Genomic DNA, 17603 nt, shown 5'->3' with positions numbered 1-17603 from the left:
CTTTATTCTTCTAGTGCCTTCAGAATACTATTAGAGTCTGATGAAGACAGACTACTCGTGGTGTTTAATCGAGGGTTAATCCTGATGACTGAGGTAAATATTATATTGCCTTTTACTGTGAATGTATCTCATTTGAACACTCTTCCAACACTTTCTGCTACATGAATATAAAGCATTTAAGCTGAACTGTCTCATAGGTACCAGGATTTTAGTTACATTGATCACTCTTCAATTTAAATTTAGTTGTATTTATTTCACTTAGTAAATAAAAATGAAATCTATGTGATTTATAGGGTACACTTATTTCCCAAGAACATGCTTATTTGGTGGAATACAGACAGAAGGCACTACTGAGTTGGCTGTCCACAACTGAAATCTGCAGTCATCTTTCCATGATTCTTAGTTCACAAGCGAGAAATGATTACAGCCAGCAGAAGTACATAGGACTGTTTAGTCTTATGCTGGAGATAGATAAAATTGTACAGTTGGAAAGTACTGCATGAATTAAGAGCTACTGTTGAGATTTTTTTAGTTAATAGTGTTATAGAGGAGGAACAGAATAAGAAACTGCATGTTGAAGAACTTGGACTTAGCCGTTTTAAGTGGGAAATATTAAAAAAGATGACTTTCTGAGTCCAGAGGCAAGGAAGTTTTGGCTCTAGTTGAAATGTCTGCTCTCCGCCAAGTACAGTACTAGGCAAAGGAATATAGCAGTTCACACACAGATACAATTCTTGTCCTGCCAGTGCACAGGTTGAACATACGTAATGTAGCCTTCATGTTACGGGCTGCCACAGAACCTGGACTGAGAATTTTGAACAATGTATAAACAATAGTATAGTGACTTGGGAGGATTAAAAGAAGGAATGTTGTCTAATACAGTAAAAGAACTACATATTCAATTATGTTCATAGAGTTAGTCCCTAAATTTTGAGAGCTGCTTTTCAGGCATGCTATATTTTGCTGTGGCCAACAGCTCTTTGATTTACCATACTGTTTCTACATAGACCCTGAAAAGTTACCTAAAATAGCTACCTAGTCTCCCTAGTCTTCTGGTCATTGCATCTTTCTAAGGCTTAGAACAAAATGGATTTTTTTAATTGAATTTTTAAATGATTAAACAAATCATTTCTTGACACTAAAATGTTTACATAAAGTACAATTCAAGGTAAGGGCTATACCTCTATTTTAAAAGGACTGGAGTCTAAAGAAATGGTTCATTCAGTAAAGTGCTCTTATGCCACCCTGAGTATCTGATTCCTGACACCATGTAAAGAGCCAGGCAGCATGCTCCTGGCCAAGAGGATCCTTGCAGTTTGCTATCTAGCCGTGCTCCAGGTTCAGTGAGAGACTTTGTCAGAAACAGACAGTGCAGGGCTGTGCGGATGTCCACAGCCCTGACAATCTTGACTTTGATTACTAAGGACAAGGGAGGAGAAAGCCTTGCTCTGCAGACTGCCCTGTACCCTTCACAGGCACACTGGGCTAAGCACAGGCACCACATGAGCATGCACGAAAATGTTTTCAAAGCGTGCAGAGTGGTTGGGAGGAACACCAACAAGCACACACATGTACCTACACATACAAAGTAGCTAAATGGGAAATCCAACTTAGAAAACAAGTAACATTTGCTCTGTGTTCATGTGTGCACACATAGAATCCAAGTCTGAAAACCTCTTTCAGAGGATAAGGATTTCATTTGTGTCTAAAATAAAAATGAAATTAAGGGTTTTTAAATTGTTATTTCCTAAATCACTCGTAGTCTTTCAACACACTACATATGATGTATCATGAGGCTACAGCTTGCCATGTGACTGGAGACTTAGTAGAACATCTGTCAATATTCCTCTCGGTTTTGAAGGCTACGCGCCCGTATCTTCAGAGAAAAGGTTTGCTCATTTTTACTTCTTTTACCATTTTGCTGTCATTTAATAGAGTGGGGGGGGGGTTCAAATGAGAGGCCTCCAAAAAAACTGTCTTATTAGTTTCCATGCTAATGGTTCCTGTGCTAGTTAGTGTTGTGCGCTTTTTATCATCTCATAATGTAAAGGGGGATATTCTTATATATTTTATTTATACTTGAAAACGAAGGCAAGTGTTGTGTAGGAGTCTAAATTTAGAAGATTGAGAACGCTTTCACACATAGTAATAGGTGGGATTTTTTTTTTTAACCTTCATAGCTCAGGTTACATCATTTTTAATCTCAGTAGAAATAAGTGTAAAAATATTTCTTAATGTCCCTGTTTATGCATACCGAACTTCATGGATCTAGAAAGTACGTAAAAGTGCACCATAGTACTTTGGGTAGTCTAGCATGTTAAGGTACATGACATGGGTTAATGGCTAACGGTGCTTTCCACTCAATCCAGATGAATGAAGTCTGATTTCTGAAACCCACAGAAACGTGGAAGGAGAGAAACAATTCCACAAATTGTCCTTTGACTTTTACACATGTACTGTGGCTTGTGTAAAATATCTTCCGGTCCTCTCCCACACCGCATCATGCATGCACACACACAAATAATAGAATTTTTTTTTTTTTTTTTTTTTTTTTTTTTTTAGAAAAGATGTAACTTTAACACACACCTATAAGCCTCACCCTCAGCAGAGTGACCCAGGAGAATTCAAAGTTCCAGGCAAGCCTGAGCTATATATAGCAAGACTTGTTCTTTTCTCCTCCCCTCCACCCCCAAAAAGAGCAGGTTAAACATAGTGATCTCATAATCTCATGAAATTAGTTACCTAGCTCTCACCAAACACGGTTTTTATGTAATTAACTAGAAACTCTTAGTGTTCCCAAACAGAAGAAAAACTATGAGGCACTGTGACCATGCAAAAGCCCACTTACATGTGCTTTTATGTTTGCAGATGTGAAGCAAGCACTAATCCAATGGCAGGAAAGAATTGAATTTGCCCATAAGCTTCTGACCCTCCTTAACTCCTATAGCCCTCCAGAACTAAGAAATGCCTGCATAGGTAAGTTCTTTGAGAACTAAAACTATAGACAAGTATTCTCTGGGTTTTGTGTGCTTGTTTGGCTTTGTTTTGGTTTTGTAGATTGTGTTGTTAGATTTATAGTATTTGGAAACTAGTAGCACACAGACTGGCAGGTCCCAGGAAAAACCAGCTGTGTCTTAACACGCTCATGTTAACATGTTTGTGGGCAGAGCATCTGGGAACGCTCTCACTTTTCTTAAGACTCTTATGTTCTGATTTCATATGAAAGGGGTAGAATTATGTCAGTATTTACAAAGTGGAACTCAAATTGTAAAGGATAAGGTTATTTTCTTCACTGGGTCTTTGGCCTTAAAAACATTTGTCAGTATCTATTTATAGACTCTTTAAATTCTTTGTGACTGGGTATTTATTTATAGAATGATAATGTGTAGCTATTAAAAGAATCATTTTAAATACAGAGTTTTTTACTACCTTAGGAACTACTTGAAGTAGTGACCATTATAGACTGTTAACTATTAGTAATTTCTCAAAATAACATAAACAATTATTTGCCCATCCTGAGGTTTACTCTTGTGTATTTAGTGGGTGAGAATCAGCCCAGCCACTATCATAAAACTTTAATAGTAGACTGCAGATTATCAGATATCTCTCAGACCCAGCTGCTGTGGTGGAGTGTCTAAAGATAAATAATCATGGCATATTTTTATTTGACAAGACTGTGTCTATACGGGAGCAAGGAAAATGAGAATAGGTGGGTTTTTTGTAAGTAATGGCCCTCTGCTGTGGTTATCATGTCTCTTGGTCCTGAGTTGGACATTAGATGATCTTTTCCTTTGTTAGGACCACAAACAGTTTATAGCACTCACCACACTACAGCTTCATCAGGATTTATGAGTGCAAAAGTAAGCGGTTAAATCTAACCCTAGTGTTCAGATTAACAATACTCAAATTGTTTTGATTTTCAGATGTCCTCAAGGAACTTGTCCTTTTGAGTCCCCATGATTTTCTTCATACTCTGGTTCCCTTCCTCCAACACAACCATTGTACTTACCATCACAGTAATATACCAAGTACGTATTTATTTAGCATAATACTTGAATGTGGTTGGCATGTAATCATTCTGCACACTGAAGCTTGGAGATTTATTTATTCTATTTATTCTTATTGTACACTTTTAATGTCTTAGTGTCTCTTGGACCTTATTTCCCTTGTCGAGAAAATATCAAGCTAATAGGAGGGAAAAGCAATATTCGGCCTCCGCGCCCTGAACTCAATATGTGCCTCTTGCCCACAATGGTGGAAACCAGTAAGGTATGTTGGGATGCCAGGAAAATCGTATTTCTGTAGTACAAGGTAATCTGAGATTTCCCCCTGGCAGTTGAGTCCATTAGATTATGTGAACGTTTTATGAAGGCTAATATTAGGTTCATTTGGACTTTTTCCTTTAAGTGCTCTGAAATGTTGATTGATGTTGCAAAATCAACAGTAAGCACTAGTCGTTAAGATTTTTTTTCTTCTTCTAAAAAAATACAGCTTTAATAGTAAACCTTAGTTTGTTACTAGGCTAAATTGTAGCTGTGTCCTACATCTAAATACAGAAAGTTAAGTTAGGTACTTGAAATGTTTTCAGTTTGGCCATATAATGAAGATCTCTTTTACTGGCCCTATAATCATATTTTTCTTAACTTACCCATAATGTCACTGATTGATAGATTTATCACCTGGTTCCTGTTCTCTAATGTTTCTTCTAAAATAGTGCCAATTCTAAATTATAGAGACAAGCTGTGTTAACATGAGATAATTTACCTTAGTTTTAACATTTCTTAAAAAACATTTTTCCCCCTTTAGTTTTCTTCACCCATACCTTCATTCACACTCTCTTTTGCCTATTACTTTTGGATCTTAAGTATATTTGAGCAATTCTCCTGTGATAAAAATATTTAAAAAATTAACATTATAGTTACCCGTGCAGAAATAGCCTCATCTTTCAAAAATCAAATATAACTCATTCTTCTTGATGATATGTTTATAGAGCTAAAGTGTCACATGCTAAAATCTCAGTACTTTCACTCTATTAAAGTATATAGAAATGATGGGTAATTATAATTGATAGCATTTGCACACTGAAAATAAACCTAGAGCAATTATGATCTTAATAACACTAGAAATTTGGAATTTAAAATTAGATTCTTATAGAAGTTAAAGATTTAATTAGCTTTTTACTTAATCTTATTACATTTGCACAAAATATGCTCTTTATTATACAATTTAAGTGCAACCATTTTATCATCTTTAACCTTCAGGGCAAAGATGACGTTTATGATCGTATGCTGCTAGACTACTTCTTTTCTTATCATCAGTTCATCCATCTATTATGCCGAGTTGCAATCAACTGTGAAAAATTTACTGAAACATTAGTTAAGCTGAGTAAGTATAAAAGATGAGCAGTAAACACCACTGAATTATTTTAAGCCCCTAGCCATTCAGGAAGGGGAAAAAATATATGACAATCCCTTTATTTTTTCTTTTTTAAAGTGAATGTTTAAAAATATTAATTAGTATTCCTGGGAATATTTTAATTCTTATTAAGAAAACACCAACTTACTGGTTTCCATTGAATAGTTCTGCCCAGAGTTTCCGCTGGCCTAAGACGGAGCGTGGAGCAGGGCTGGTCAGCACTTTGTGCACAGTGGCCTAAGTCCACCATCTTCACAACAGAATTACAAACAAAACTTCCTTTGCTTAGGGGAAAGCCTAGAGACACTTCCCTGGCTTATCTCAGGGTGAGTTGAGATCTTTAGTGCCAGCTGTCTTTGGGAGCTGTTGGAGCCAGAAAAGCTGAGTGGGCTCGGCAGCATGAAGCAAAGGTGCACAGATGAGTAACTAGGAGGTAAGTCTCAGAAAATGAGAAGACGAATTTGAAAGGTGCGATTTGAGCACTAGAAAACAAGTCTTTCTCAGAATTATGTAGGGGGAGAAAAAACTTGCAGAGAATGTCTAATCTCTCTCTCCAGGGTCAGGGCCTAGGAGTTCTCAGGCTCTGTATGTCCTGCCTTCTAATTTTATCAAAGATGGGTCAGGTTCCTCTCTGGTTTCTATAGTTTCATTTTAGAGTGTGGGGAGTAATACTTAGGAAGCTACTTAGTCAAGAAATAGACTATTACCATGCCCCAGAAGTCCTCCTTGTGCTCCATCTCAGCCACAACTCCCACTTTCCTATGGAAAAGATTCTGGCCCATTCCAGGTAGGGCAAAAGATGTGATCCAGTCATAGATTTCATTATCGAGGAAGAAGGAAGTGCTTACAGCTGTCAGGGATAACTCCTCCTCAGAAAAATCATCTTCTTGGTAAGTGATTAGAGCATCTTCAAGTTTGAAGGGCTGTTCCTTCTACCTATTCCATTAGCTGATCATACCTATGCATCTATGGCTGGTGCCAAGATGTGGGGAGGTAAGGACATCCGCAGATTGGCTGGTTCGGAATTGTATGCATCGGGGTTGTGGTAAATGGTAAAAGTCTGAAACTTTAGCAGTAATCAAGTATAAGAGAATCCTCAGGAGTTGTGATAGTATAGCCTTTGTGCTCAGATAAGAAAGAAGTGTTTCCAAAGATGCTGGCCTTTGGAGAACTTCCAGGTAATTGTGTTTATGTAATTTATAACAAAATATGTGATGAGCTATTCTTGATACATGGACAACTTTGACCAAGTAGCGAATGTTCTGCCATTTTCGATGGTCTCTTTCATCAATATTTAGTGCTTTCATCTGCACAGTCTTCGGCGTGCTCTGCAGTGGTGCATGGACCCTCAGCTGTGCTGATGTCCACAGCATGGTAGTCACTAGCCATGGTGGGCTCAGAGTTTGAAATTTGACAAAGGGAACTGTTTTATCTGGTATTAGGACAGCACTAGATACAAACCCAAACCACAAAGCAGAAGTTTCAAAGTTTCTGCTAATGTAGGAACTGGATCTCTTCTTAAATTTAGACAAGAGAATTAAAAGCAATGGTTATCCTACCATATCTGGGAAAATTATACCCCAGAGTTTGACATTAATTCTTCTAGCTGAGACAACTGTTTCCAAGGAAAGGCACATAGGAAAGTGCTTAGCAGAGCAAAGCAGTGGGGGCGGATGTTGGCAGTGCCCAGTGTTGATTGATTTGTAGGGCTCTCTCGGGGAAAGAGGGAAGCGGCAGGTTTAACCTGACGGTCTTCTTGCTCATTTGAGCCGTGAAGGTAAATAGTCCAAAACGTCATCACCGTAGGTTAGACAGGTGACTGCCAGTTTGGAGAAAAAGTCTCTGCTGTGTTTATATGGGTAACTGAGCAGTGCACGGCGCGCCTCATGCCTGTGGCCCCAGCACTTCTGCTAAGGCAAGAGGGCTGGCTCTTCCCTGCCTGCTGGGCTACACAGGGGCCCGTCAGCACAAAAGTTAGCGCTCACGTTCCTTACGGCACCGTAATTTCATTCACCTCTTTGTTCTTTTACTTTCGTTTTGTCAATATATTTTCTTCCCTTTCACAAAAGTAAACTTGAATGATACAAACCATGGGGCTGGGGGGAGACCAAACTGACCAACACATTTAGTGGCTATTAAAGATAATACCCAGTCAGTAGAGTAGAGGTTTTGCTAGCAGAATGGTGTCCCATACACTTGGGAGGTGAGGCAAAAAAATCAAGAACTCAAGTTAATTGTTGACTGCACAGTGAGTTTGAGGCCAGCCAGGGCTGCTTGAGAGCCTGTGCCCGTTCCAGGGATGGGGAAAGGTGGAGATTAATAGAAAATGACACCCAGCAGCCGCCACACAAGCACACTTGCACTACACACACACAACGTGTGCATGTACACACACACACACACACACGACCCTATTTAGCAGGTTATAAAAAAACAGAAACATTAAACTTAAGAAAATTTTAGTTACATAAAAATTGAAATTATTAAGTTGTGAAAACATTGTAAGTTAAAATATGGAGTAATGTCCTCGTGTGGTGGCACATGTTTTTAATCCTGGCAGGTCTCTGAGTTTAAAGCCAACCAGAACTACATGGTGAGGCCCTGTCAAAAACAAAACAAAATCACTACTTTGGCAGACTTAACAAATAAATAGCTACCCAAACACAAAATGTTTTTTGTTTGTTTTTGAGATAGGATTTCTCTGTGTAGCCTTGGCTGTCCTGGACTCGCTTTCTAGACCAGGCTGGCCCCTGTCTCTGCCTCCCTGAGTGCTGGGATTACAAATATAATCTCAGCCACTGACTGCACCTGGCTACACAAAATATTCTTAGGCGTCGGTAAAATGAAAACTAAGCAAAATCAGGACGTGAATCCCCACACAAATTCTTCATTAACCACATGAGAAGTTGCCTGCGGTCACTAATGAAAAAAAGGTGATTTACCTTGATAGAAGTAACACGTTTTGGGTATATGCATTCTTCAGAGATTGAGAAAGGAGCTCGTGAGTGGAATGCTGTCAGTTTGGGGAGGCAATTTGGCATTGTCAGTTAAAACTTAGCATGTTCCATTCTTTAAGCTTTACATAGAAATTCTCTCCTAAAAGTGTAGAACAACACACAGGCTATTTATTTTCACTTTATTCACATGTGTGGAATTGAAAACAAAGTGTCTACCAAGCGGAGCATATTTTAGTAAGATACATTATGAGTTATATTGGGGAGAAAAACAACCTAAAAAATAGACTTGAAGATATGTAGCTCAGTGATCAGCAGGGTGTTGGGTTCCGTTTCCAGCACTGGAGGGTGAGGGAACAATACAAAGACTATAACTACATTCTTACAAAGGGTTGGGGTCTTACCCTTACTATCATGCATAAGGCCAGGTATGGTTGTGCACATTTTTAATCTCAGCACTTGGGAAACAGACAGGCTGACCTTTGAGTTCAAAACCAGCCTGGTCTATATAATGAGTTCCAGAACAGCCAGAGCTACACTGAGACCCTGTCTCAAAACAAACAAACAAGCCAAGAGAGTGATACTATTGTATAAGGGTGCGATCATGGGGTGCTTTTATTTTTCTAAGTTTAATAATATACCTGGAAGGGTGGAATTATTTGTAATGACCATGCGCTGTGTTTGTTTGCTTTTGAGACAGGGGATCTCTATATAGCCCTGCCTGCGTTAGCACTGTTGACCAGATTGGCTTCTGACTCTGAGATCCATGCTTCCTTAGTGCAGGGGTTAAAGGTATCCTTGTCCATGCCCATTTTGTGATTGTAATTTTTTTAGGAAAATAGACAATGATATTGCAGACTATGGTTAGTCCCATTAAAGGGCCTAAAGCAAAATGAGTAATAGAATGATCAAAGTTAAATGAATCCTTAAATTTCATTTTCAGTGACAAAGCTAGAATCTTGTACCTTTAATATTTAATATTTATGAAAAATTTCTGAATGTGTTAAAAAAAAATGCCAAATAACATATACTAGAAAACAAAAGAAAAATATTTTTAAGGTACGGTCTCACTTTGTAGCTCTGCCTATCCACAAACTCACAGTATAGACCAGGCTGGCATCTCAGAAATCTACTTGCTTTGCTGCTGTAATGCTTAATTATAGGACTATGCTATCATGCCCAGCGAAAACTTGTCTGTTTGTCTAAGGGCCAAGTGTGGCGCCGTACACTTTTTAAAGTCGTTTATTTTATGATATGTGTATGCGTGTCTGTCAGCACACATGTCTGTGTGCTACTTGTGTTTCTGATGCCTGAGGGAGCCAGGAGACATTCCTGGGACTAGAGTTACAGGTACTTGGGAGCCACCATGTTTGTACTGGGAGTCAAACCCTAGTCTTTTGTAATAGCAGCAAGTGCTCTGAACTGCGGAGCCATCTCTCCCTTAAAATGAGGTTTCTTTAATTGACTAAATTAAGCATACATAAATTCATGGTACACATATACAACAAGTCAGTGACATTGAAAGCACACTCTGATTCCTGCGTCTCTTTAGGGTGTGGTGTTATTGACTTGAAAATGGCTGGTTTTCCTAAAGGTTTCAAAGAGTGAATGTACTTCAGACTATCCCTGACATCTAATACAGATCAAAAAGCTAGCTTTACTATTCCTCCTGGAGCAAATCCATGTATGCTACACGTAAATAATCACATATAAGACAAACTTAACTGCTTGCCAGTTTGTTCATCTCCAGAAAAAAATGGGTGTGTCTGAATATTCCAGAGTCAGCCTATCACATTCTCAGGAGCCTACAAGGAGAGCTGCAGTAGGTTAGTTAATGGATATGAAATTAGAAGATGAATTTGACCAGATAACTGGTATTCTTAGCCTAAGGTGGCTTTGATTGTTTCACAGTAGAATATTACTCATGATGGACTTGTATCCTCTAGCTGATGCCACTACTTCCTTAAGATGATGATGGGTAGGAAAACCAATACTATAGAAAACCAGTCAGGATCACAATGACTCATAAGTTGTGACTAGTAAATACACACATGAAATGTTTTACCCTCACAGCAGTCATGGAAGTACCGTTTTTCCTGCAAAAGTAGCCTGAACCATATTTCTTTTACCGACAAACCACAAAGCAGCCTCTAAAGTCTTGAGATGTTCTGACAGACAAAAGGGATATATAGATAGACGTTTCTGAGTGAGGGATAGACTCAAAAACAAGATGGACCTCTCTTGAGAATACATAGTCATAGGGTAAAGACAGATAAGTTATGCAGAATCCAGTATGTTTTAGATGTGCCTTTTTTTTAAACTGGGGGAAAGCCCCGAGTGCATATGAGGCCGGAGAAGTGGCTCCAAAGTTAAGAGTGCATACTGTTCCTGCAGAACCCTGAGGGTGGTTCCCAACACCCACGATACTGGGCGGCTCACAGCCACCTGTAATTGCTGCTGCAGGGGATCGGAAGCCTACTTTTGTGTCCTGGCATATGCGCGCGCACACAATGTAAAGATACGGAAGTATACCTGGGAGTGTGGTGACTGTTTCTCCATATGCTTTGTACCCAGTGAACGAGACAGATATTGAGCAGGGGCATAGGGGTAAGAAAATACTGGCCTCTCGCTCATCCTCAGGGATTTGTGAAATTTTGAGAAATTCTTTTGCTTTGAAGGATTGTAAGGTGACATTGGATCTCCCTGGCTGGCACGGTGTTGTCCAGAATTCACTGTCTTGAGCTGGCATAGGCCTTTCTCACATTGGTGTGTGTGTGTATATGGTTTGTTGCTGTCTTACATAGTTCATCAAACTAGTTTCCTCAGTGCAGCACTGCCTAAAATAAAGCTGAGGTGCCTTAATAAGTCTGAAAAAAGAAAGTATCAAGGCTGGGAAGTAGCTTAGTGGAGGAGCATTCCAGGTAGTATGCCCAAGGCCCTGGGTTTGAGTCCCTGTACACAGCATGGTAGGAGAGATATTAAGTAAACAGTGGTACCAGAGGACGCAAGTTTAAGTGAATGTAGATGATTGAAAAGATTATAGGTGTTAGAATTAGATAAATATGGGATAGATGTCTTTGAGATGAATCTTAAGACTATTACATACTCTCTGAGCTTAATATCTTCAAGAAAAGGAGACCAGCCTAAGTATGCTGCTGCATGTCTGTTTCCTAGCCCTTAAGAGTTGGAGACAAGATCATCAGGCAGTCAAGACCAACTTTGGTTATACAAGAACCTGTCTCAAGAAAAAGAAAGAACAAAAACCGTCCTCTTGCCTCCCCTCACCACCCCCAATCAATAAAATGAATGAGGATTAAAATAATACTTCCCAAAGCTGTGAAATTTTAATGTATTTATTTGACATGCCTAATATGTTAGGTGTCAATAAGTGTTCCTTTCTTTGTTTTAAAGAAGTGGTTTTAAATGATAAAAGACTTCTTCCGGGTTTATTTGTTGTGGTAATTAATGCTGGCTTTTTGTAGCTATTGAAAAGTAAAAATAAGGATTGTTTTACTTGGAGGAATAATTGTTGAAAAGAGAAGAAGTTGAGTGATAATGCAGACTTAACCATGAGAGTTTCTGTCTGAAAGCAGTCTGGGGACTGAGTGACAGACTGAAGAGCTGGATATTAGCAACAGGCTCGTCAGGCCATCTAGGTCACATGTTCTTGGGCTTTTTGTTGTTGTTCTTCGTTTTAATGTTTTTATATTTATAAAGCCTTAAAAATGTCAGTGATCCCAGGTCTAGGAGTTCACTACTTGTAATCCATCACCTTTAGGGCAGAGACAAGAGGACTGTGGATCCCAAGACCACCTTGGGCTATATATCAAAAGACCATGGTGTCAGAGTTAAATAAATGACAGCATGAAACAGGTGCTGTCAGACTTTGCCCAAGGGTCATATTTTTCCAAACCTTACTTTATGGTTAGTTACAAATAAAGAATATGTCACTACAGAAACTTCCCTGCAGCCACTAGATGGCTCATTTCCCTGTGCTGTGATGGATAAATGCTTCCAGCCACATCCAGATGGAGTTAGAATAAAGGAAGGATGAGAAATGTCTTTGCAGGAGATTAATAGGCTTAATTCTGAAAGAGCTCCCTAAGTGTGTAATTTGCTGTTTAAAGATCTCAAAGCCTTGGTCTAACCCAAGAATTGGTGAACTACAACCCACTTTCTAGTAGTTCTTAAAAAACTAGCAGCTACCAGGAGTAGGTTTTGCATGTATATATTTAAAAATTAAGTAGAATGTTTTGTGAAGCATGATACGATTGAAATTTTAATATTTGTTTTCATTGGAGCTAGCCAAGCTTGGTAGTTACCAAGCACGCTGCTGTCTCTGCCGCTGTGGGAGTAGCTGTAGTAGGCAGCATACGGCCCCAAAGCCTGTGCTTACTGTTGGCTCTCTACCGAAAAGCTTATCAGCTTCTGATCCAGCCCACACTTTGTGTTTAATTGGAAGATACCTCATGTTCTATTTTCCTCTATGGTCATATTTTTTCCTGAGGGTGACGAGATGTAGAAGTGGGACTTTTATGGAAGGAGCTGACAGTGCAGATTTTGTGAGCGAGGTAAGAGGGTGGAGGGAAGGAGGAACATATTCAAAATCTACCTGACATCTAGAAGTTAAAATTTAGAGCTTCCAGAATGTGAGCAGTAGCTCAGTGGTAAAATGCTTACCTAGCTTCTGTATCTGAGCCCCGCATTTCAAACCCCAAGAAAACACACACATGAACATGCACAGAGGAGGTTCCTACCAGCAGTCATTGACAGTCCTGAGATGGATCTGTCCAGAGTGTGGTGAGGACAAGAAGACAGTAGTAGACTGGAAGCAGTACTTCCTTCAGTACACACAGAAAACAAAAGAGGGAAAGGAATGCTCTAGAATGTGGTTCTCCTCAGCCATCTGGCCCAGCCTTCTGAAATGTAGCAAGCCTAGGAAGATTTTTACAGTGTTTCCTTCATCCAAGAAAACTTTGACAACCACTCCAGGTTACTTACTGTTCACTAATAAATTCCAAACAGCTGGCTGAAGTTGTTGTCCTCCTGGGAATGAGGTACAGGGTGTACAAATAAATTCACAGTTCCATATTCTAAATTATGGCACTGCTTAAAACATTGAAATGAGTCCTCCTGTAAGTATTGTTGTATATATTTCTAAGAATGCAGGCAAGATGCAGTTAAAACCAGAGATACAGAGATAGTGAACAGTATTATACTTGCAGTTGAGTAACTCGGCAGTATAACTTATAACCTATTCTGATTTTTTTTTTCTTCAAATATTAGGTGTCCTGGTTGCCTATGAAGGCTTGCCGCTTCATCTTGCACTGTTCCCCAAACTTTGGACTGAGCTATGCCAGACTCAGGTAAAACAAACGATTTTTGTTTTTAGATGGTCTCTTGATTGGTCATCCTACCAAATAGCCAGGAATCCTCAGAACAGCTGGTCGAAACTAATTTACTAGAAATTAGCAAAGTTTATAATTAAGGGAAGTTCTACTTGTTGGATTTTATTCCAACTCAAGCTTTGTACTAGAGGATATTTCAAATAGGCTGTTTTTGTTGGGTTTTTCATCCAGCTCAGTAGCAGCTATCTAAGATGCAGAGGCACTGGAGAAAGCGAGCTCCTAGCCCTCCCCCACTCCCTTTGCTCCAGTGTCTCTCCCTCTCCACCACTAAAGTCTCCAGCAGAAACCATGGTGCTTGGCCCTTAACTCTGCCTGGCTTTACTTCTTCAGGGACCTCTTGCCCTTGTTTTCTTACTGGTCTTAATAAGAACAGGAAAGTTTTAGCTAAGACCAAATAGAACAGGAATGGCTACCGTACCCACTTTAAGTTTCAGAGATTCTACTCCTGGCCAGGTATGGTGGAGCATGCCTGTAGCTACAGCCCCAACATATGCTAGAGCAAGAGGATAGCCACAAATTCAAGGTTAGCCTGGGCTATGTAACAGGCTGAAGGGAAAGAAGGGGTGGGCGGGGGTCTCTTAAAGCTGGCAGGCATGTAAGTAATGTTTGTAAAAATGTTGGAGAATTGGAAAGAATCTGAAAGCCAGATCTAAATCTAAAATTTGCCTCATTCCTTTGATCTGGCCTATTTTGATTTCCTCCTGGTTGCAGAGTCCCTATGCCAGAGGAAAGATTGTGAACCTTTCTTATGTAGTTCAAGAAGTACTTCTAAAGTTGTCCCAGATTCCTATGAAGCAGTGGTACAGCCATTTCTTTACATGTTCACCATACTGAACCATGCACAGAGATAAAACTAGAACCCTGGCACAGATGTAGCCCATGGCAGCTCAGTGTTCAAGAGAGTACCCTAGCAAGGGGAACTGGGACTGTCTCTGACATGAACTCAGTGGCTGGCTCAGGGGAGCAGCCTTATCAAGCCACAGAGGAAGACAGTGCAGCCAGTCCTAGTGAGACCTGATAGGCTAGGGTCAGAGGGAAGGGAAGGAGGACCTCCCCTGTCAGTAGACTTAGGGAGGGGCATGGGAGGAGAAGAGGAATGTTGTTGTGGGGAAGTGTAATAGAAGACTTTGGAAGGCATCGATTCCACTTAGCTAATATGATGGCTTACTTAATTCTGAGACAGGGTCTCTCATTGTACCTCTTACTGTCTGGAATTCACTGTGTAGACCAGGATGTCCTCAAACTCACTTCTACCTTAAAATGCTGGGATTAACGGCATGCATGTGTTACCATGCACTGGTTGATTTGGAACTGAATAGTTTCATATCAGAGCAGATTTCTCCTTTTTCCCCTCTGCCACTATTCTCTTTCCATAGAGGTCTAAGTTTTTATAGGAATGGGTGTTTTGTCCACATACAGTATGCCTGTAGTGTACTCATCCATCAGAAGAGGGCATTGTATCCTCTTGAGACTGGAGAGCTGTAAATGCTTGTAGGCAGCCGTGTGAGTGCTGGGAATTGAACCCAGGTTTTCTGGCAAAGCAGGCAGTCAGTTCTTTTAACTGCCAAACCATCTCTCCAGCCCCCAGCACTAAGGTTCTAAAAAGAGCCTGCCGTATTGTATTCCTTAATTCTTGGGTAACCTTGAACTTACTGATTTAAACATGTTGATAAATACATGTTAAAATCTTATTTCCTGTATATAACATACACACACACACCCATGTAAGCAATCCAAGTGGAATGTCTGTTGAAAGACATAATCTTGTTATTTGAGTTACCTATATGAAACAGAAAATCCAAAATTTAGTCAAATTTCCAAACATTAGGACCCCTGAATCCTGTGTAAGACAAACAGGAAAATGAAGTCACACAGTAAAGGTTAACTTTGGCAAATGCATTTTAAGTCTTAAAATTTGTCTTTTCTTGGTGTGTATGTGGTTTGATCATCTATTAGTTTATCCACTGATTGTCCCCTTAAAACATTGATATCCTATTCTAGAAGGCTTGTTTTGAACCTTGTTAATATCTGTACTGGGTGATAGAGTAACATTTCTTTTAAAGTCTATGTTGATGGGGCTAGAGGGATGGTCCATGTTTAGGGCACTGGCTGTTCTTCCAGAGGACCCAAGTTTGATTCCCAGCACCCACATGGCAACTAACAACTGTCTTAACTCTACCTAATGGGGAATCCGACAGCCTCTTCTGGACTCTGTGAACACTGGACAGGCATATGTGTATACCAACATAGATGCAGGCAAACATCCCCACCCCTCCCATATGTATTGAGTATGTTATGGTCTTCCTCGAGCAGATTGTTATAGTTCCCCCTGTAACTGAACATTGGACAAAGTCCCAGATGCTGGTAACTGTAGTGCTTTCTCCCCCTTTAGTCAGCTATGTCAAAAAACTGCATCAAGCTTCTGTGTGAAGATCCTGTCTTTGCAGAGTATATTAAGTGTATTCTAATGGATGAAAGAACTTTTCTAAACAACAATATTGTCTACACATTCATGACGCATTTCCTTCTAAAGGTATGTATGTAGTTCCGCTTAAATAATGTATGCCTCTTACGTTGATCTTGAATTTTAAGACTGGTTTTGTGTATGAGCACATTCTTAAGCATGTGTTGTTTCCCAGGTTCAAAGTCAAGTGTTTTCAGAAGCAAACTGTGCCAGTTTGATCAGCACCCTTATTACAAACTTGATAAATCAATATCAAAACCTACAATCTGATTTCACCAACCGAGTTGAAATTTCAAAAGCAAGTGCTTCTTTAAATGGGGTAAGAACTGTGCCAACAAGTTCAAAACACACCTTAAGCAACTCTTACTTTTTCTTTGTTGTCATGAGTTTAAGGATTTTAAAGATCATGTATGATGAGAAAAACTATTTTAATCAGGTATTCACACTTAAAGCACACACTTTCCATTATTGAGAAAATAAGACCATTTGACATTCAATATGTTAAGGGCAAGGAGACCAGTAAGAACTGAGATGGTAGGACAGACCTATAATCCCAGCACTTGAGAGGCTGAGGCAGGAAGTGTGTTGGCAAACTCAAGGCTAGCTTGGTAAAGGGGTTCCACGCCAGCCAGGGCTAGAGTTCTCTGCTTGTTTATGTAACTGTATTGCTGTCTATGGCTCCTAAGTAATCAGAACAGTCATGATTATAAAGGCAGCTAAAACTAGAGTTTGTTATAAATTCTCTAACAGTTGTAAAGTTGAACATTCCTGACAAGGTCCTTATGAGCCAAAACAGACAGGTGACCAAGCTAATCAGGGAGTTCCTGAGACAGCCGCCAGAACTGAGAAACTGATTCTATGAAATAAAACCCACGTTTCAGGTGTGCCAAGGGAGGTCTGGTTTTGAAATTACAATTTAAGTCTGAGCTGCATTATTTGGTTTCTGTTTTAAGTCTTTACTCTGGCCTACTTGACACAGACACAAAACAGTGGTATAAATGACAAAACTGATAGAATACTGTAATGTCCTGATGCTGGTTTTAACATTATTCCACATTGCCAGAGAAGCCAGAATAGATTCTTGGGAAATAAAACATCTTCATTTAACTGTGGAAGTTTTGTCCAAATGTTGCCTTCAGGATTTGAACTCTTCCTATCTGGGTTTTTGTAGGACCTGAGGGCACTTGCTTTGCTCCTGTCAGTACACACTCCCAAACAATTAAACCCAGCTCTGATCCCAACTCTGCAAGAGCTTTTAAGCAAGTGTAGGACTTGTCTGCAGCAGAGAAACTCACTCCAAGAGCAAGAAGCCAAAGAAAGAAAAACTAAAGGTTAGCTTTGTCAACCAAGTCATTGCTGGGA

General features: G+C 39.7%; 1 protein-coding gene across 5 annotated transcripts in view; it reads left to right on the top strand.

Moving 5' to 3' along the window:
• Usp34 (ubiquitin specific peptidase 34) overlaps positions 1-17603 on the top strand; it is a 179470-nt gene that overhangs the window by 160441 nt on the left and 1426 nt on the right. For 3 of the 5 annotated variants that reach the window (XM_060365151.1, XM_060365150.1, XM_060365153.1), the window contains 10 exons: positions 15-93; positions 1763-1889; positions 2869-2976; positions 3924-4028; positions 4145-4269; positions 5262-5385; positions 13656-13735; positions 16170-16310; positions 16417-16560; positions 17413-17572. In XM_060365151.1, coding sequence (XP_060221134.1) covers positions 15-93; positions 1763-1889; positions 2869-2976; positions 3924-4028; positions 4145-4269; positions 5262-5385; positions 13656-13735; positions 16170-16310; positions 16417-16560; positions 17413-17572 — 1193 coding nt within the window. The remainder of the gene's footprint in view (positions 1-14; positions 94-1762; positions 1890-2868; positions 2977-3923; positions 4029-4144; positions 4270-5261; positions 5386-13655; positions 13736-16169; positions 16311-16416; positions 16561-17412; positions 17573-17603) is intronic. The other 2 variants (XM_060365154.1, XM_060365152.1) reach the window with 2 other exon arrangements.

Source organism: Meriones unguiculatus, chromosome 12, assembly GCF_030254825.1.
Source record: "Meriones unguiculatus strain TT.TT164.6M chromosome 12, Bangor_MerUng_6.1, whole genome shotgun sequence".
Lineage (NCBI taxonomy): Eukaryota > Metazoa > Chordata > Mammalia > Rodentia > Muridae > Meriones > Meriones unguiculatus.
The sequence above is the reverse complement of the archived record's forward strand: the minus strand, read 5'-3'. Positions and strand labels throughout refer to the sequence as shown.